At 55.8% G+C, this 19638-nt stretch overlaps 6 protein-coding genes across 6 annotated transcripts; 3 read left to right on the top strand and 3 right to left on the bottom strand.

Moving 5' to 3' along the window:
• Window positions 1-331: 331 nt before the first annotated feature.
• Window positions 332-2195, top strand: GCG54_00012451 (uncharacterized protein; the record flags this gene model as incomplete). The annotated part of the gene is made up of 6 exons (XM_045412328.1): window positions 332-455; window positions 515-768; window positions 821-910; window positions 952-1524; window positions 1570-1945; window positions 2008-2195. 6 exons carry the CDS (start codon window positions 332-334, stop codon window positions 2193-2195), a joined length of 1605 nt encoding a protein of 534 aa, XP_045261363.1.
• Window positions 2196-5834: 3639 nt separating this feature from the next.
• GCG54_00012450 (putative aspartic-type endopeptidase opsB) lies at window positions 5835-7310 on the top strand (the record flags this gene model as incomplete). Its single annotated transcript, XM_045412327.1, has 3 exons — window positions 5835-6057; window positions 6114-6362; window positions 6412-7310. The coding sequence occupies 3 exons, from the start codon at window positions 5835-5837 to the stop codon at window positions 7308-7310; spliced, it is 1371 nt and encodes a 456-aa protein (XP_045261362.1).
• Window positions 7311-8021: 711 nt separating this feature from the next.
• On the top strand, window positions 8022-9114 carry GCG54_00012449 (Glucan 1 3-beta-glucosidase; the record flags this gene model as incomplete). The annotated part of the gene is made up of 3 exons (XM_045412326.1): window positions 8022-8287; window positions 8387-8745; window positions 8876-9114. 3 exons carry the CDS (start codon window positions 8022-8024, stop codon window positions 9112-9114), a joined length of 864 nt encoding a protein of 287 aa, XP_045261361.1.
• Window positions 9115-15509: 6395 nt separating this feature from the next.
• GCG54_00012447 (Zinc-type alcohol dehydrogenase-like protein) lies at window positions 15510-16517 on the bottom strand (the record flags this gene model as incomplete). The annotated part of the gene is made up of 1 exon (XM_045412325.1): window positions 15510-16517. The coding sequence occupies one exon, from the start codon at window positions 16515-16517 to the stop codon at window positions 15510-15512; it is 1008 nt and encodes a 335-aa protein (XP_045261360.1).
• A 439-nt stretch (window positions 16518-16956) lies between these two features.
• GCG54_00012446 (Kelch-like protein terF) lies at window positions 16957-17917 on the bottom strand (the record flags this gene model as incomplete). The annotated part of the gene is given in 3 exon segments (XM_045412324.1): window positions 16957-17213; window positions 17252-17473; window positions 17485-17917. 3 exon segments carry the CDS (start codon window positions 17915-17917, stop codon window positions 16957-16959), a joined length of 912 nt encoding a protein of 303 aa, XP_045261359.1.
• Window positions 17918-18619: 702 nt separating this feature from the next.
• GCG54_00012445 (uncharacterized protein) lies at window positions 18620-19012 on the bottom strand (the record flags this gene model as incomplete). Its single annotated transcript, XM_045412323.1, has 1 exon — window positions 18620-19012. The coding sequence occupies one exon, from the start codon at window positions 19010-19012 to the stop codon at window positions 18620-18622; it is 393 nt and encodes a 130-aa protein (XP_045261358.1).
• Window positions 19013-19638: the final 626 nt, after the last annotated feature.

Below are 19638 nucleotides of genomic sequence, written 5' to 3'. Positions count from 1 at the left end.
GTTGATGTGAGTCAAACGTGGGTGGATAAACATTCATCATCGCAGCGAATGACGCCAGTCCTTCCGCGTCAGATGCGAGGGGAACAGGGAACTTTAATAGGGAATCGCACGCGCCCGAACTCGGAACGACGAACACCTCTCCGCAGCGAAGCATTGCGTCTGAGTCAACTTTGCGATACGCCTTCACCAGTAGGGTACATACACAATTGCGACGAATCAGGCGGCAGCGGAAGACGACTCTACTTTGAGTGCGATTGCTGCGAATCCTGGTTGCTCTCATCACTCGATGATTGCCTCATTCGTGAACCTCTTTCGTGCGCCACGCCTAACCATGTTGCAGCCCGGGACATACGACATTGTAGTCTACGGCTCGACGTCCGGCGCCGTCGCGACGGCTATTCAAGCATCTCGGCTCGGGAGGTCAGTCGCGTTGGTCTCGCCGCAGGAACACATCGGTACCACCCCTAATCGTCTAATTAAGAGACCTCACGCGTGGAACTGACCATATCGTCAGGCGGCATCCAGATCAACGGCCTCGGTGCCACAGATATCGACAACCAGGCTGAATTCCAGAACAGCACCACGTTGGGCGGTCTGAATCTCGAGCTTCACCAGAGGATCAGTCGTCACTATGGCCGTCTGGACAGGCTGAAAGAGGTCGTTGAGAAGAAGCTCAAGGATCCTGATGTCTGGAGGTTTGAGGCTAGGGTTGCGGAGCAGGTGATCAAGGACTGGCTGGCTGAGAACGCGTCGATTACCGTCGTCAAGGTGAACTCTTGGTGAAGCGCTTCCGTCAAGAGTGCTTGCTGATAGACACCAGTCGAGGCTCATCGAGAAAGATGCCGTTGAGAAGGATGGAACGACTATTCGGGCGATCCGTCTCGAGAATGGCCAGACGATAACTGGAAAGGTAGGGTCACCCTCAGATGTCGAATGTCGCCCTTCTCACAGACCCAGATCTTCGTCGAGGCAAGCTATGAGGGCGACCTTCTCGCCGCCGCCTCGATATCCTGGACCCACGGCCGCGAGTCCTCGGCAACGTACAGCGAATCCCTGGCTGGCGTCCGCGCGGAGACGCTCTACCGCCAAATCGACGTCGACATCGACCCGTACACTGTACCCGGCGACCACTCCAGCGACCTGCTCTACGGCATCTCCCCGGAAGCCTTTGGCAACCCCGGCGACGGAGACTTGCATCTTCAATCATACTCGTACCGTATGCCGCTGACCGACGTCCCAGAAAACTGTGTGCCCTTCACCGAGCCGGAGGGGTATGATCCTGCATGGTATGAATTGCACAGACGGTTCTTGAAGGCTGGAGGGGAGATTTATGTGCCAAAGAAGAGGTTGCCAGGAGAAAAGACGGACTTGATCGGAAGCGAGGGGGCGTTATCGACGGACTTGCTGGGGATGAACGATGAGTGGCCTGTGGCGGGGTATGAAGGGCGGAAGAGGATACTGAAGGATACAGCGGACTTCACGAAGGGATTCTTTTGGTTCCTGGCGACGGACGAGGCCGTCCCGGTAGGTTTGGCTGTCCTCCTGAAGTTATAGTGCTAATAGCAGCAGGAACCGATTCGCAAAGAGTGGTCGCGGTTTGGGTACTGCCGCGACGAGTTCCCTGACAATGAGCACTTTCCACACGAGCTCTATGTCCGGGACGCCAGGCGAATGGTATCGGACTACATCGTCACGGAAGCGACGGCTTCCCAGAACGGCGCGCCGGAGGTTCCAGACCCAGTCGCCGTAGCGTACTGGCCGACAGATACGCACAGCGTGCGGCGCATACTCCGGGACGGGCGGGTCCACAACGAAGGCTTCATCTTCAAGGACGGACACCGTTGGCGGCCCTTCGGTATCGCTTACCGTGCGATGGTGCCGCGGAGGGAGGAGGCGGGAAATTTCGTCAGTGTTACTTGTCCCAGCTCGTCGCACGTCGGATATGGTGAGCGTTGCATCCTTGGTGATTTGTGAATCCGTGGTGAAACCTGGCTGACGGGTGGTTAGGGGCTGTGAGGCTGGAACATCAGTTTTACGCGCTTGGCCAGGCTTGTGCCAACGCGTGTGACATCGCTTTGGAGAAGGACGCCTTGGTGCAGGATGTGCCGTATGCGCCCCTGAGAGAGAGGCTATTGAAGCAGGGTGTTGTTTTGGATGCCTCTACCGTTGGCGTCCCGTCGTTTGGTGACGAATGAGGCAGTCTTGGGAATTGGCATTGAGACATTGCCGAACCAGCTGGAATAATGCCGTCAATGAGGCTTATTCGGGGCTCAGAGGTATTGGATCTAGTTAGTCTGGAGCCTGATTTGTATCATGATACATTTCGACCGTTACGCTACACCAGCCGATCGATGGCTTGTGGCTGATTCAACCGTGTCTTCAGTAGTGGGCTGCGTATTATTGCGGACTTTTCGCTTTCGCAATTGAATATCGACAGATATGACAGCTCTGTAGGGCTGAACACCGACAGATTCTAGGAAGAATGCTGCAACTGATACAAAACCTGAAAGGAATCATCCGACTTTGCCTCTGGATTACCTTGGCGCTTACTGCTTGGGCGCATGGCATTCCTTTTGGCCCAGGCAGCCGAGGCGGGTTGGCGGGAAGGATGCGGTAGCACGACCAATCAATTGCGGAGAGACTGAACACGCTTTGGCACGAATAGACGCAGCGGGCAGTTGGGGTTGGCCAAATCTATCTCTGGCAGGTTGGCAGGGATATCAAGGCAGATCTTGAACTCTGTGTCGGCAACTGCGTTTCCTCAGATAGAGTTGCCTGCTATCCGCAGGAACAGGATTCCATGACTTGTCTTCCAATGACGTGAAGCATGTGGCAGCGTTACTGAGCGGCAAGCAGCCAACCATTGGAACAGATACTGGAATCGCGTGGTGTCCATTGACCACGATTATGTCAGGAGGCGAGAGCAAAGTCAAGGCAGGGACAGCGGTGAGCCCAATGCTGAGAGGTGACAACCTCGCCTCTCGAGCCGTAGCTCATCCCCGCGACGTGACTCGAAGCTTGCATGAGGAGCAGCGTGGCCATGATTCGAAAACCGCCTCCTTGACTGACTAAAATCTCAGCTGGCTGCGAAAATGCGGCTCCGTTAATATTTGCGTCGGAGCTGAGCTTGCAGGTATCCATCCGGGCACATGTGTAGTTCAGGGCTGAGAACAGAAGTCTCGCAGATTGCGCCCGAAGCAGATGAGCGCGGAAGCTAAGCGTTGGAACAGGGCGGATTTTGGGTTAAATGGCAGGCAGCAGGCTGACGGCTCGGTCACTAATCCACTCAGCAGGTATCCACACGGGAAAAGATGCATAATTTCGTCAGCTGCGGACCCCGAAAGCTCCAGGTTGGAATGATTCCCTGTTTGGACGTCACGGTGCCAGATCAGCGAGACGGGGCGGTAACGGTGGCTCGAGCTGGGAAATTCGGCAACTATTTCCCCACCGCTGGACCCAGATCTGCAATCCTGCGCATCCACAGGGGATTCCAAAGGCTGCTGTTTGTCACTGGGAGCCGGGAATCACGCGGTGTGCGGTAGTGAACACGGTCGACAGCCGAAATCAAGTGGAATGGGAGCCTGCGAAAGTTCCAATCCGTGAGCCGATGCCAAGGGTCCGGGACGGTGTCGGGGATGGCAAAGATCAATAGCGTAGGCAGACCCGGAGAGATTTTCCTTCTTTTTCAGCGTCATCGACTCTTTTGGTCGTTGGGGGCTGGGCGGCAGCGCTAGTCAGAGACATGCCTGGTCTTGGGACGAACGAAGCCTCCCCGACTCGCGGCGGCAACTCCAGTGGAATCCGGTATGACAATGACAGAATGGTTGCTTTCTAGCCGCACACAATCCGGGAATGCCGTCGGACGATGGTTCGCCATGGCAGCTAGAGCAGAGCGGTCGACAGATTCATACGTCAAGACTTCCAACCGGCCGAGGCGGAAAGTCGGAGACTAAGGCGAAGGGCCCAGTTGCCATGGCTGCCGTTGCGTCCCGTTCGAGACAGGATGCCAAGACCCCTCCGAATTCTCACCAGCATGGGCCCAGCGGCGAGAGATGAGTTGACGGGCGCGAACGGGCTCCTCCTGGCCCTCGTTGGAACGGGCACCAAACAGGGTCGCCACAGACGGGCAGCGAGACAGCGAAGCCTCTTGGCCGTCGCGAAAGGCCACGACTGGTGAGGTCTGAGATGGATGGCAACAGTCGTCGTAATGCACTTGCCGTGTGGTCCAGTCAGAATGCGGCTGGGCGAGAGGAGGTGGACTGTTTGGCGACCACAGGTGCATTCAATATCGCCGACAGCCAATGGTGTTTGGTAACTATGGCTCTGACCGACTCGACCGTCTGATGAGAACGGGAGTGACAACAGCTCAGCGATTCAAGGTTGTGCAGTGCATCACCCCAGGCTGAGAGGGGGCCCCGGGTGCCAGCACCAACTGTGCCGAATGGCCGCTGCCTATGACTTGGGAGGCTGTGCACGGCCGTCGCTTCCGACGCCACGTTTGGCCTCTGTGTTGGCGGCGGTAGCTTCTAATCTCGGGCGCCGCTTCGATCCTTCTCGTCCGTCGGTCGTTTTTTGCTGCTGGTTGATTGAAGGATTCCATTCGTGAGATACCCTGTATTGTGCAATGAAAGAGAGCGGCAGTGGCGTGATGGATAGCCTCGGCGTTGGTTGATGGAGGAAGTCGAGTCAAAGAAACGGGTAGCCTCGCGGAAAGCTTGAGGGGAAGAAGATGCTGACAAAAGACATTCCTTTGGGCAGAGCGGAAAATAGCTTGCGTGTGTCTCAGTCGGGAGGCGCAATTCCCCAGCCTCCAATCACGGGCTGGCTGCTCAACCCCAAGGCCGTCAGCTCCCGTCTGTTGCGCTGCGACGGCACAAACGAGTGTCAGCATTGGGCTTGGTGATGTTGATCGACTGGAGCTGAGGGCCCAGAGGCAGAGAAAAGGCCTGGGAGTGGCTGCAGGTCACGCACCGCGTAGTGTTGCTGGCAGGAGAAGCAGGTCCCCGCAGTTCCCAGGGACGGGCCAATCGATTTGCACCCGCGCCAGGTGGGTGCGGTGTTTGCATGGCCCATGCTTGCTGAGACAGAGGGAAAGTTCGATGAGCTCAGCCTCAGGGAGGTTCCTTCCCTCCAATGCGCGGGACCTTCGTGCCTTCCTTCTCCTGCCCACTGCCGAGCACAGCATGCACAGCGAGCGCAGCCACGCTAGAGATGCTGATGCTGAAGTGATTCGGTGAATGCCCGCCTCCCCACTGCCTGCCTGCTTGCTCTGCCCGCTGCCCTGCCCCCGGTACGTTAGCGAAGGAAGGAGGGAAGGAAGGTACCTGCCTGCGGGCTGCCTTCCTGAGGTGCCATTACGGATAGGTATCCAGATTTCCATGGATTCCCCATATGCTAAATCAGCGAGTGAGGTCACTCGTCCTTTCCCCTTTGGTGCTGCAGGTGAGCATTTGGAGCTGCAGGGCGCCTAGACATTTGCTCCACGCATTTTTCTTGGCCTGGTCACTCTCGACCACCAAGTCCACCTCGCCGTTCGCTTCGGATTGACGCTACGAGCCTGGGCGTCCACTTCGCCAAGGCAACACTCAGGCCGGCTGCTTAAAAGCATTACAATCCCACTCTTTTTCCTTGGACACCCCCAGTCGCTTGCCCTCTCCGTCCCCCGATCTCAATTTTGGGATCCCCTATCGAGCTTCGCTTTTGATTTCTAGATTTTGCATCTATTTCTCAAGAGCAGCATAGCATCGTGTCCCTGATCTCCGTGGTTACATATCTGCAGTGCGCACCTTCGAACCGGCCCGATCTCGAGAACCGCCTTCGACACCCGCATCACTATGGTCGCCCGTTACGCCTCGATCGCCGCTGCCCTCGCGGCAGGCGCAACCGCCCTCTCAGTTCCCCGCGACGAGTCCAGCTCCGGTTCAACTCCCGGCGTTCTCTCGCTGCCCGTGTACCAGGATATCAGACTGCACCCGCTTGAGAAGCTTCGGAGGAGAGCCGTTTCGGACACGGATGTTCCAGTTATTAACGTTACCTCGACGACGTACTTGATTGAGCGTAGGTGGAACCGGACCACCGTCCGAATTGTCGCATCCAACTAACATGCGCGACAGTGGACATTGGAACTCCAGGACAGGACACCAAGGTCGCCCTCGACACTGGCTCCTCGGAGCTGTGGGTGAACCCCAACTGCCAGAAGGCCGGCAGCACCCAGCAGGCTCAGTCGTGCCGCGCCAACGGTCAATACGACCCCGACAACTCTAGAACCTCGGTTGTCTACCAAAACACCGGCCGCATCAAATATGGCAAGGGAGAAGTCGCACTGCAATATGTCGCCGACAACATCACTCTGCCTGGCAGTGGTATGTCTCAATATACCCATGAGCCTCGCCAATAACTAACAAATCGTAGACATCGACCTTTCTCAAGTCATCTTCGGCTATGCTACCGACAGCGTCGACCTTAACAGGGGTATTCTCGGTCTCAGCTTCGGAGAAAACAAGAACAACACCGGCTACCCTACCGTTGTGGAGGAGATGAAGGCTCAGAACGTTATCGAGTCTTTGACTATGGGTATTGCGCTCGGAACCAAGGATGAGCCCACCGGCAGCGGTCTCATCTCCTTCGGCGGTGTCGACACCAAGAAGTTCAGCGGCAACTTGCACTCTGCCCCCATCCTGGGACCCCAGAACGGCGAGAGCTTGTGGAGATACTGGGTCCAGCTCGATAGCATTGCGCTGAGCAAGTCCGGCAGCAGCAAGACGACCTACTCCAACTCTCAGTTCCCCGTCTTCTTCGACACTGGTGCTACGCTGAGCTATTTCCCCTCGGCTGTCGTCGACTCCCTTGGTTCGGATCTCGGTGGTCGCCTCGACTCCTCTGTCAATATGTACGTCGTTCCGTGTAGCACCTCGGGCACGATCGACTTCACCTTTGGCGGCTTCACCCTCCAGGTGCCTATTTCTGAGTTCATCTGGGAGGTTTCTGACAACGCCTGTGTCCTCGGAGCCGACAAGGCCAGCGATGGCTCCTACCTCCTGGGTGACTCATTCCTGCGCTCAGCATATGTCGTCTTCGACCAGGAGACGCCTGCCCTGCACTTCGCTCCCTATGTCAACTGCGGCACCAACCTGCAGAAGATTCCCCTTGGCGCCAACGCCGCGGCCAAGTTCAGTGGAGAGTGCTCGGCTAGCAACAGCAGCAGTGGCAGCGGCAACAGCAAGAACGCAGCTGGCCGTGCGTCGGTCAGCAGTCTCTGGCCTGTGGCTGGCGCGCTGATGGCTGTGCAGGTCTTCATGTCTTTCCTTTAAGCATAATGTAATTCAACGGCTGGCTTTTCATGCATGAGTTTGGAGTTTGGGTTGGACAAACAAACAGGGTTTGCATCAGCAATAGAGACGACGAATTGGGCCTCCTGTACATGGCGGATTGCTTATACCCTACTCCCCTGGCCTGGGGCTACATAGTATTTGCTTAGTGAACACACAAGATGGTTATCTTGCATCTTCTGCTTATGACGTCACCTGCGTGAATTTGAGCTGCTTTGTGATCGATACTCCAGCTGATGGGTCTTTGGGAAAAGGTTGGCCTTGCAGACAAGCTGTCGGCACTTGTGTTGTGATTAAACAAGGAAGTCAAGCATCGTGCCGTCCCACTGGTTCATCCAGAGTTGTGAGGGAGGTGCGGGAAGTGCAGCATGGATCCCTGCTGCATCTACGCCTTCCATATTGGGACATGGCAGAAAGCCTCTTTCCCCAGCTTTGCTGTTGCCTTTGGAAGCTGCCGACCTCACAAGGCACCTACTTAGTTAGGTATGGAAAGGACCTTCAGTGTACCTTTGTTTCTGAAATTGCTCGACTTCTCAACGTCGTCCCTTTGCATTTCCACCACATCCCACCTCATCGCAACCTCGATCCCTAAGACCTCATCATCCACGACAGATCATTTGTTAAATTCTCCTCTTGCTCAGCCCCTAGAACCTATCAAACTGTCGCTCACAAAGGACTTCAAAAAGAAAAGCCATGCGTCTCGCGGCAGCCTTTCCAGCCGTCTTGGTCATGGCACCCGGTCTCGCCGCAGCCACCGGAGCCCTGGGCTTCGCTCTGGGGGCGAAGCAGCCGAACGGGCAATGCAAGTACCAAGCCGACTACGAAGCAGACTTCAGAGCGATTCGAGACGTCTCCGGAAGTACTATCGTAAGAATCTACGCCGCTGACCAGTGCAACACTGCCAAGGAGATCCTTCCCGCTGCGAAGAAGGAAGATTTTCAAGTTATTTTAGGCGTTTGGTAAGTTTCCCGAGTTTCCCAGCGCACCAATCACGGCCATCCTGTCAGCCAAACTTTGCCGCAAACTGTAAACTCAGATGCCGACTGACTCGGATGTAGGCCCGACACGGATGAGTCTTACGCCGCCGACAAGGCCGCAATTCTGGAGCACATCTCCGGCTTTGAAGACCAAGTGTACGCCGTGACGGTCGGCTCCGAGTCCCTCTACCGCGGCAACTTCACCGGCCCCGAGCTGGCCGACAAGATCAAGGACATGCAAAAGTCTCTTCCCACTATCCGCATCGGCACCGCGGATAGCTGGAACAAGTTCCAAGACGGCACCGCCGATGCTGTCATCAAGATAGCCGACATCCTGCTTACCAACGCCTTCTCGTATTGGCAGGGCCAGACTCGCGACAACGCCACCGCGTCGTTCTTCGACTCTATCATGCAGGCGTTTGGTCACATCCAGCACGTCAGTGGGTCACTCAATAAGCCTGAGCTATAGGTTGGCGAGACAGGTACGCTGACTGTTCCCCTATCCACTTCTCGTGATCTGCGCCTTGATCTGATCTTCGGTCAGTGGCTAACCAATCCGTCCGAGCTTAGGCTGGCCCAGCGAGGGTGCGAAGTACCAGAAGGCCGAGCCTGGCAACGACAACGCCGCGGCCTTCTACAGAGAGGGCGTCTGCGGGATGGTCTACTGGGGCTTCAACGTGTTCTTCTTCGAGGCCTTTGACGAGCCCTGGAAGCCACATGCCATTGGCGAGGACGGCAACGCGGCCCCCGAGGTGCACTGGGGCGGAATGAAGGCCGACCGCACTCCCAAGTATTCCCTCCAATGCTGAGATCGCAGGCTGATGTGAGGAAGCTCGCGTGAGCACCTCGTGTTTTGGGGCAGCAATCAGATGGCATGGGCGGTGTTTTGGCCGTTGCTACGAGTTATGACGTCGAGATGGTAGATACCCTATGAGAAGCTAGACAGAAGAGATTAGTCTTTTTACACTGTGATGCCTTTTTGGGAAATCGATGAAGAGGCGTGAAGACTGGCGGCCCAAAAGACCTGCGATCCAGCAGACATGTTCTATTTTCTGAGCATCTGACGCGTCGTCCAAAGGTCAGGATGTCTCGGGACCGAACATGGTTCTCGAGGCCCGCCCAGGCACTGCGTCTGCCAAGCTTGCTGCAGCGAGGAGTGTGTGCGCGGGGACTCCCTCAGTGGCCCATTCTCCGTGTCCGTCAGTGAGCGCGAGCGTGCGAGGTGGGCGCGGTGGTTCACCACTGGCTGGGCCTCGCCTTTCGCGCTCCAGTCTGCACCTAGGGTCAGTGTTAAGGTTATGGGAATAGAGTTTCGTGCGGCTCGCGGTGTTACAGTTTACAGAGGATAAAAGTCCCGTAGCCGCGAGGTGGGGAAATCCCGCCCCCCCTTTCACGGCTGGGCTGGCCAGGCACGCTGCGCTGAGTGGTGGGACACTGGGAATGCGGGAGGGAGCGCCTTGCCAGTGGCTGCTGCAGCACACAACTCACGGACCCCTACCCCGCGCCGCGCGGATGCAGGCTGAGAATCTGAGGCACGTCGGGCGTCATGTTCAAAACACGTTCCTGACGGGGCGCGACCACCGCCACGGCACCACCAAGGAAGACATGGGCATGATCCTGGTCTTTTCTGGGCGGTGTTGTTTTTGCGGTGTATGATTTGCAGTCGGATGTGAGTGTCACCGTTCTTAGCGAGCGGGGATTTTATCAATATTTTCAATTTTTGTGGTTATCTCAGAATTTGTGGTTTTGGGGGTGATATGTCTAGTATATGGTAAAAGTTGGGGGGTGGAGAAGAGAAATGGAAGTGCCGAGGATTCTTCGCCCGTCTATCCGCTCGGTTGCGCTGGGTGGTGGTCATTTGCGGGAGGCCCGGTTCGGACGTCCGGTGCAAAGTGGCCATCAACACAGCGATGTGAGGGGAAGCGATGGGAACGGAAGAAAGCCTCGGATGCTCATTAGATTCTCGTAGCAGACCATACCCAAATGGTCGCCGTAAACCGCTTGAAAAAAAAAGTAGTCCTCCCCCCGTGGACTGGATGAAAATGCCGTTTGAAAGAGCCGCTGATGCTGATGCTTGGTTGGTGTCGTGAGCCCGTCACGGGATGGAATGTTGGGAAACATTTGGTCGTGGATCGCTTGCTTGGTGTGGTGGTTGGCGATACTGGGAAAGGTGGACGGATCATCGGCGTTGGTGTCATTGCCCTGGTTGTTTGGCAGCAGAAGGCATCTTCAATGAGAGGGCCTTCTGAGGGCTGACGTGCCGGCCTGTCCCGGGTTTCCCGATCGCTGTGCGATTACGGTGTTGGGAGTGGATTTCATGATCTTCTCAAAGGACTACGGATTGTATTAGTAAACTGCTCTCGAGGCGGATGATGGTTTGTAGACTTACGCGCAACCCTGCGGTGTCGTGACGCCGAAGAAGCAGTCGCCAGAGTTTGCCGGTACCACCTGGTTCTGCTTGACGGGCGTGATGACGACGCCGGCGGAGACCATGGACGCGCACAGCGTCGTCAGGAGAGCGAGTGAGACCTTCATCTTTGCTGGGTTTTCTGGTATTTTTTTGTTGGTGGAGGTCGTGGGAGTAGAGGCTGCTCAGGATAGCTGCCTCACGTTACGGGTCGGACTGGAGCGCTGCTCTCAATGTTTGTCCCCTTCTAATTCCTCTCTCTTTCTGGTCGAGATGTTTTCCTTTTCCCTGGGTTTCCTTCAAAGAGTGATCGTGGAGTTGTCGTCGTCGGACTAGCGACGAGTCGAACGGGTCGGGTTGTTGGAGGTGTGGGTGAGGGAGCGTGGAGCGTGAGGGAGCGGGAGCAGCGGGCGTGGAAGCTGGGTAAATTGGGAATATGTATGCAGAATAAGATTTGTTCAGACCAGCTGGTATGCACGGGTATTGAAAAGAGAGTGTGTGTTTGGGTAGAGACTGCGTTGCGTGATGCAGGTGACTTTCGCTTCCTTCGCGGGTCTGGGATACGAAAGATGGAAAGTATTAGACTTTTGAGGGAGGAAGGCAAAAGTGACGAGAGGACGGGGTGGTGGGTGTGGTTAAGAGGCGGCGGAGGTGGTGTGCAGCGTGCAGATCTCTTGGCGTGCGTGCGGTGCCGTGCGTTGCGTCGTGAGGCGTTTTGGTGGTTTGGGGTTGGGGTTTGGTGGTGGTGGTGGTGTGGTGAGACGAGGTGAGGCAAAGCGAGTGGAGGGATGGACGATGGGATGGTTTTGCGTGGTGGTTTAGCAGAGCACATAAGGAAGAAGAGAGAGGGAAGTGGGAAGAGGGAATGGGACGATGATGGGCTGTGACGAAACTCGTCTCGACAGGGGTAGAGGGGGCACACAACACGATAACTAGGTAGGTACGGCACAACTGGACTGGACCTCGGAGGGACGAAGCGAGGAGAGGGGCGGACGTGAGTGGTCACTGGCCGCTCGTCAGCGGTGAGCGGACTCGTTCAGGTACGAGTCCAGTGCCCTGCGGGTTGAGAATTTTGACTATGCCGCTATCGATGCTAAGCATTTGGCGACCAGGGGGCGGCCATCGCGGGCAGCAGGGCATGGGTTTCCTGAAGGGGAGGAGGGCCGAGATGAGCGGGTGGAGTTTCAGGGTTGAAACCCAGCGCTGCGCGGTGCGCGATTGCGGTGAGAGTTGGTGGGAGTCTTGGGACCATTTACGATTATTACAACTGCAGGTAGGAAAATGAAGCCAATATCTTGGCCCGTACGATGGATCACGAGAGGCCATCACGAGATTCACGACGGTCGAGATCGAGGGCGAGGCGCTTGTGGCTACCTTACGGCGGGTGCAGCGTCCTCGGAGAAAAAGAGGACGTCAAGAGGACTCCCGCGACGATCTCTTCTCCCAGCGCCTCAAGGGATTAAGGTTGTACGGACGGTACGTACCTCGCAGCGATTGGGCAAAGGACCGTTAATGGCAGATTGGCGGTGGCCAATGAGCGCCGTGCTGTCCGGGGGGCTCCAGATGTTCTGGAACGGCAGCCAGCAGACGGTTGGATGGGCGGCAATTCGGTGCCTGAACCCCTGGGACGACGGGTGGGGCGCCTGATTGGACGCGCCAGGGATACCACGGGACATGCGACACGCCTGGGATTCCAGTGTCCAGTGCGATTCCAAGCCCGCGCCACAACCTGCGGATTTCCCGGGCTGGTGGGTCGATGGTGGTGCTTTTACACTACTCCTTACAGAGTAGTCACACTAGGCTGTAAGAGTCTTTTGCCTTTTTTTGACGGTTCAGGTACGCGGGCAGATTTGGGATTGTGGTTGGTCGTCTGCGTCAATCGGGACAGGGATGGAAGCCCTTTTTCACTCCAACGAGGGCCCGAAGCTGGAGAAGCTGAGAGAACACGCGCAGGAGGGAGCGGACGCAGGGACTGCGGGAGGGCGGGAATTCAAGGGGCAAAAGCCAAAAGGGCCATACAAAAAAAGGCTGCACTCTGCAGAGAGCGCCAGAATGAAGTTTTGTTAGTTGATGCTTATGGCATGGCACAGAAACTACGGCGCAAACTCTACGACTCCAAGGGGGTGAGGGGGAAGGGCTCACGACAGGGCGAAACCTGGCTGGCGAGTCTCTCACGCACATGGCGCAGCAAAGGCGTGCCTGGCTGAGACAGGGGCTCCGCTGTCAGCCTGTCACTCGACAAAACCTTGGTGCCTCTGCGGATACGCAGGACTGTGAGGAATGCGGGCCACATCCTGGGTTGACAGATTCCGGGTTCAGAACAACCTCGACGGCGACCCAAAATCCCAAATCCCTCCCTTCCCCCTTTGTCATTGGTGGCTTGTGTTCGATATCCACTGCATTGACAGTCATCAGTCCACAATCACACCCCGTCAGTGTTTAATCGGCGGGATCCCTGGCGCTGATCTGAGAGATTTCCCTCCTGTCTCCCTTTTGGGGGCCAATGCTGTCGTTCGTGGATCTCTGGGCGACACCTTCAGACTGAGGGAGGCGACGGGCGTGGCGGCTGGGCATATGATCTTCCAAAACTTGACGGGGGGCTCGGCGGGCTTGGGAGGATGACGGACGCGTGGGCGCGGGCTGTGGCTTGTCTCGACGAGGAGGATCTTCGTGATCCAAGGGGGTAATGTGCCGTTCGCGATCATGCTCTCGCGACGCATCACCACGGCTATCGAAACCTCGTTTCTCGACACAAACGCACACTCGTGGGATGGCACGTCTCTACTTTCCCTCCCTCCCGTCCCCTCCCTCCACAAACCACAACAACCCACCACCACAAGTAGAACCTGCTACAGTACTCCAGCAGCGTGTGGTCGGAAACCTGCACGCGCAGAGGCTGTCGCTTCCATGTCCCAATCGGTATCGCTGACGAGCCCAACTCTCCCTCAATCACCGGCAGAACCTTTGCCGGGTCCTACCCTGAGGCCACCCCGCGGATACCAACCTGTGCAATGCCGTCGAGCTCGTAGGGACGAAGGCCGCCCATGAAAGGGGGCAGAAACAGCGATGTAGCAGTGGGAGGGGGGCTGCGATACAGGAGGGAGCACGAGCCAGGCACGGCGCGATCTCCGCTGACTTATTCGTTCTTGCGGCTCTGCCGTTCCGTTCCCGGGGCGAGACGGGACCTGATGCGCTGACGCAAATCCCGCGGGTGTTCGCTGATCTTTTGATACGCCTCGGGAGAAACGTGATGCTACCCTTCCCGCCCGGATTTTCATGCTGCCTTCACCAAGCGATGTTCTGGATCGCGTCCGTGGGTTGTGGAAACAGCGTGTTTGCCATCTTCCGGTTTTGCAAACATTGAACGATTCTATGTGTGAGGCACGTTTGTCCTGCCTGGTGCTACCGGGTCGATCGGGACACTGTCTCGGTGCTACTCGACCGTTGTCCGCCCCGCGAGGTCTCACAGCACCGCAATGTTGAACATGCAAGCGGACCGTTGGCATCGGAGGAATGCGTCCGAGTCATTGGACGCTTACGCGCCCAACGGGCAAGCGGCACGAGGACCGTTGAAAAAGTCTTCGTCATTCGTCATTCGTCATTCCTGGGCCGTGCTTGGGGGTTCTCAGACATCGAATCCGCGTCGACGTCATCGCCCGTGCCCTCGATTTCAGACTGGAAATGTGATACTCGACGAGAAGGACCCACCTGCATTTTCGCAATCTTCCAGAAGCCGTCTTCCCGTCCGTGGAAGGGGCATGTTTTGTCTGTGAATGACTAAGTAGGTTATTGACTAAGTTGTCGGCGATTCATGGGATCTCTTCGGTGTTAAAACCCACGATCTCGCTGGGATGACCAGACGAACCGCTTTCGCCACCTCCGATCTGGGTGCGAGAGTTTGGGAGCACGTTGCATGCGACGAGCACCCGCGATCACCCTCGCGTCATTGGCTCGCTGGTCGCGGCTGCTGGATGAGGCTGTCAGCCATTACGCTCGAGGCTGCAGTCGAGTTTTGCATCTTTTGGAGGAACATTCAGTCATATTCGTTGCGTCTGAAGAAGCTTCTAAACTCAAAGGCGAGGTGTGCTCATTGTGGAACGCGAACCTAGAACATCATCCCCATCACCACGTTGTTGTCATGCTATTTCTCCTTCATGGTTCATACGGAATGGCGTGGCTTATTCAGGTATCGAGAAGGTTATTGGAGCTCTGATATGGGCCACCTGGCGATTCTTCTCGAGGCGGTTGGTTATCGTGTGATAGAGTTAATTGCTGCCATTCGAGGTCTCATTCGCCGTGTTTACACAGGCTTCTAGTGATCGCTACGATCAATCGTATCTTATCGATCGGTGATAGACATCTAAAGTTCTGCGCTGGGTGTGACCTGGAACTTGCCGGCAGTTCACGTTGTTTCGAGGTCGTCGAATAGCTGTCTACAAAACAGAAAGCGCCATAGAAAGCAGAAGTTCGTACAGCGATGGATAAGGTCAGCCAAAGTACTAGTAGTTGCGAGTCCGGAATGGAAGCGAATCACTATTCAGGGCATGATGGCCATACCCTAGACGACAAAAGGGCGACAACCAGAAACGTGAGTAATGTTTCTGATATGGTCAGTCTAAAGAAATGTAATAATAATAGATACAAGCAGAATTTCGCCCGATTAGCCACACGTATCTATCCAAACGGGGATCTCAAGTGAGATGGTTTTTGATAACCTTAGTAAACCCAATTTCAAACAGTATAGCTCAAGCACTAATAACTATTACTCAATAACAAACGTATAACAGGCCTTGTATCTCATGCTGAGCCAACGCGGATGATTATCTTACCCGTCGTTCTGCCCAGCCTTAGCTTCGCGTATGCTCTCGGCGCATCGATCCACTCGAACTTCTCATCTATCAATACCTTCACCTTCCCCTCGGCTACCCAGCGACCGATCTGTTCCAAGTCCTCTCGACTTGGGCTGACCCTCACCGTCTGGAACCGCCTCTTCCCACCGCCCAGAAACCCCGGCAGCATGCTCCTGCGCAGCATGCCGACCATAGACTTCTGCATAGCAACCTGAACGAAGACGCCGTCGGACTTGAGGAAATGCGGGCTGCTCTCGAACAGACACTCCGGGCTACCGACGTTGTCGATTGCTACGTCGAAGATGGGCCCTTTCGCCTTCAGTTCGACCAGGACATCAGATATTCGGTAGTCGATCACTTCATCTGCTCCGAGGCTCTTGCAGAGGTCGACGTTTGCCGCGGAGCAGGTCGCAACGACGTACGCACCGACGGCTTTGGCGAACTGGATCGTGAAGGAGCCAACGCCGCCGCTCCCGCCGTTGATGAACACCTTCGAGCCAGGCCCCAAATGCTCCTTAGGAGGTGATTGGAATGCCGTCAGCCCAGCCGTTCCCAAAGCAGCCGCATCGTCGGGATCAACACCTCCAGGAAGGGGCGCGATGTGGGAACACGGAGCAACCATGAGTTGACCCAGGCTGCCGAACTTGGGCAGCTTGGCCCCTATGCTCAGTGCGCCAAAGACAAGCTGGCCCGCGGAAAAGCCGTCGGCGCCATTTTTGGCCTTGATACGGCCGCAAAAGTCCAGGCCTGGACTTGATCGGGGCTGGATCATGAACTTTCCGAAGATGGGGGTCTCTGGGAGTTTGTACTCGACGGGGTTGATGCCGGCTGTGATGACTTCGATGAGGACATGGTCTTTGGGGAGAGAGGATGCGTTTGAAGGGGTGGCGATTTTGTTGAGTGATAGGGAGTCCTCGAGGGTTTTGGTGATGGTGGTGTATTGCCAGGCTTGCATTTTGCTGGTTGAGATGCAGTAAGTTGCGGTAAGAGTCTGGCGGTGGTATGGGACGTTCTGTGAGAATGTCTACAGATAGAATCGGGCGCAGAATCAACAATTATAAGACAAATGGGACTTGCAACATCTGTTCAATTACATTGCTTCAATTCATCTACAAGTGCTATAGAGCCAAAGTCCGCATCTCAGTCGAGTTGCAGGGGTGGTTTAAGGTTATCTCGGGTTCGGATTGATCCTGGTTCACGTTGCGGAGTTTGTACCCTCAACGCGCTTCAACCTTTGAAGACAGCGAATATTGAATTCCCTTTCGTCCAAGAGCAGTCAAGTTGGGAAGAAATGAATTGATGGCTAGCTGGACACTATGTGGCTAGTTTCCTCCACAGCTCATGGGAGCCCGCTGGTCCCAGCGAGCGTAAAGGGGCGGCGGCGTTTGGTCTGATTACCATTTGAACGAGCCAGGATGCAAGACCTCCATGTTATCAACGATGTCAAAGTCGCGAATGCCACCTCCAGGCGTGTATATGCTCCCGTTAAACGCAACCGCCGCCATGCCGTGGCGGGGCGTGTTCATCGGCTGGACCTTCTCCCAGCAGTCGCCGCGGATGTCGTACACCTCCGTCTCGTTGAACACAAACCCACCCTCCGGATCCAGATTTCCTTCGCCTCCAAAGGTGTAGATGCGCTGCCCGAGAATCGCTACCGAGACTCCCCCCTGGGCGTGGGCATGCGCGCACGCTCGCTCCACTCCAGCGTCTTGAGGTCGAGGACGTAGACTGTGTCGCGGACTGCGGTTTGGCTCCGGACGCGGCCTCCGACTACGTAGAAGCTGTTACCAAAGACGCCACCTCCGGCATGCTCGCGGCTTTCGGGGAGATTGGAGAGAGTTTCCCATTCCTGAGTCTTGATGTTGTAGGATGATACGATGTCGACGGTCTCTTGGAGCCCGTCGCCCCCAGCTCGAGCAAACTGATGCCACCGGCGACGATGATCTTGCCACCATACGCTCCAAGGATAGAGATGCCTCTCTCCGTATCCTTGGGCATGGACGGGAGCTCAGTCCACTTGTTGGTAACAGGGTCGTACTCATAGCAGTTCGGAAGTGCCCAGAAGGCGGCGCCGCCGGAGAGCCCGCCGAGAACGTGGATCTTTCCGTTGGTCGCGATGGCGTTGGCATGGTTCATAGGGATGGGCAAGGGCGCAACGAAGGACCACTCATCCTTAGGAACGTTGTATCTCTCCACCGAGTCGATGGTTGAGACTCCGGTGGATTGACTTGCATCAGGCTCGATTCCCGCAATGACGTAGATGTTTTCACCGAGAGCCACGGCGGCGTGCCTTGACGTGGGCCCCCGACCAGAGGACTGAGGACTTCCCAGCTTTCGCTGCCCGTTGGGGTGCATCGTGAAGGCGACGGGGCAGCTGCTGAGTGTCCACTCAACAATGGCAGCAAGGTAAGAGAGAAGGCAAGTTGTGTGAACATGTTTGTGTAAGAAGAGGGGGGTTGGAGGTTACTGAGATGGTTGTTTCAGTGGTACCTATGTGATAATGAACAAAACACATTTGGCACGGACAATCTGCCTCTTTAATAGAAATCACTGGCCATTCGAAAGTGCAACTTCTCCTGATGTCTATATTGCTAATACGAACGCCAAGGGAATGCCTGGCCTGTAGGCTTTGATTGTCAACTACCCGCGCCAACGTTTGCGATACGAAGGTGACAGCCACATTGAGCACCTCCGTGACAATTCTTCAACTTCGTGAAGCTCCGTATCATCAAGTCACTGAAAGAGAAAACAAGACTAACGAAGCACTGCCTCTCGCGGCCCATGTGAATGACACAGCATTTCGGTTCGGTCCGCCTCTATTGTTGGTGCCGCGCCCATTAGTGGCTGTAAATTCCGCCGAGAGAAGTCATAACCATCACAATAGTAGTTTCTTGACGAGCTGTCAGGTCTCAACCAAGCATCACATACATGAATGTGTTACGCATATATTGCCATTGCCAGCGGAGTTAGGCTTCTCTGATGAAATTCAGTGCACTAGTCAAATCCAAGGCACCATCATGAATGGCCGGATTCTGATCATCATACTCTGTTGTACGGTTAAACCCATCCGAAACTATCCTGTGCAGCATCCTCGTTATGATTAGGGGTGTCCGCATTGATGTAGTGTACAGGCCAGTCGATCAGCTCGTGCCACTTCGGAGCAAGCGATCTCAAGATGGCGCTGATGAGATGACTTCCCCAATCTTTCATGAACCAGAAATGAAGCCCACCCTCGTGAAGAACAGTGCAGTAGTGTGCGAGCACAACCAAAGCTGCTGGGTGCTGGGCTTCCAACAGGGCCATGAATCCACTGCTGAGGACCATTGGCCAAGACACAGCAACATTCAACGCCGGAGTTGACGCTGATGCTATTCCGACGCTTTCTTGCAATCCAGAAATTGCGCCCTCAACAAGACTTTTGACCTCGGGACTCATATCGCCTGGATCCATTCTATTAATAGCACCCGTGACGCTTCGCAGTAAAGATTGCAATAGCTTACTACCTCCAGAATACCGGTCGCATTGCATGAAATCCCTTAATATGCCGTACCGCACATTTTCCTTGGCTGAAGTTAGAACGCCGCTGACCCCTCGGATAAGGGTGAAAATCTCTAGGATGTGGTCCACCCCCAGCCGGAGAGGGCTGTGTAATGCCGGGCTAGACGCGGCGAATGAACCGATGAATAACATTGATGATGCGGCAAACAGTGCGTGACAGTTCTGCGGAGTGACCTTGGAAATCTCGGCGTAAACTCCGCGAATCGCGTGTTGTTGGTGTTGCAAGCCCAGGGAAAGATTTTCCTGACGCTTCTGTGACTCAAGGCTTGCAAGATGGAATGCGGAGACTGCGAGGATCTGGTGCATGAGAAACGGATAGTCTACCGCCACCTGTGGTACCTTATCTCTCCATGTATGTAGATTGGCGCCGGGCAGGGTAGCGGAGGTCACAGACGTAAAGTGGTTCATCAGCCCGAGGTCCGCCGTCCAACAAGACCACCGCTCGGATGCGGTTTCGGCAGCGGTTTCGGCCGCCAAGGAGCACGGCGTTGTCAAAGAGGCTCCGGATGCGCCGCTGG

Source organism: Colletotrichum gloeosporioides (genome assembly GCF_011800055.1).
Source record: "Colletotrichum gloeosporioides strain Lc1 chromosome Unknown consensus_65, whole genome shotgun sequence".
Lineage (NCBI taxonomy): Eukaryota > Fungi > Ascomycota > Sordariomycetes > Glomerellales > Glomerellaceae > Colletotrichum > Colletotrichum gloeosporioides.
The sequence above is the reverse complement of the archived record's forward strand: the minus strand, read 5'-3'. Positions and strand labels throughout refer to the sequence as shown.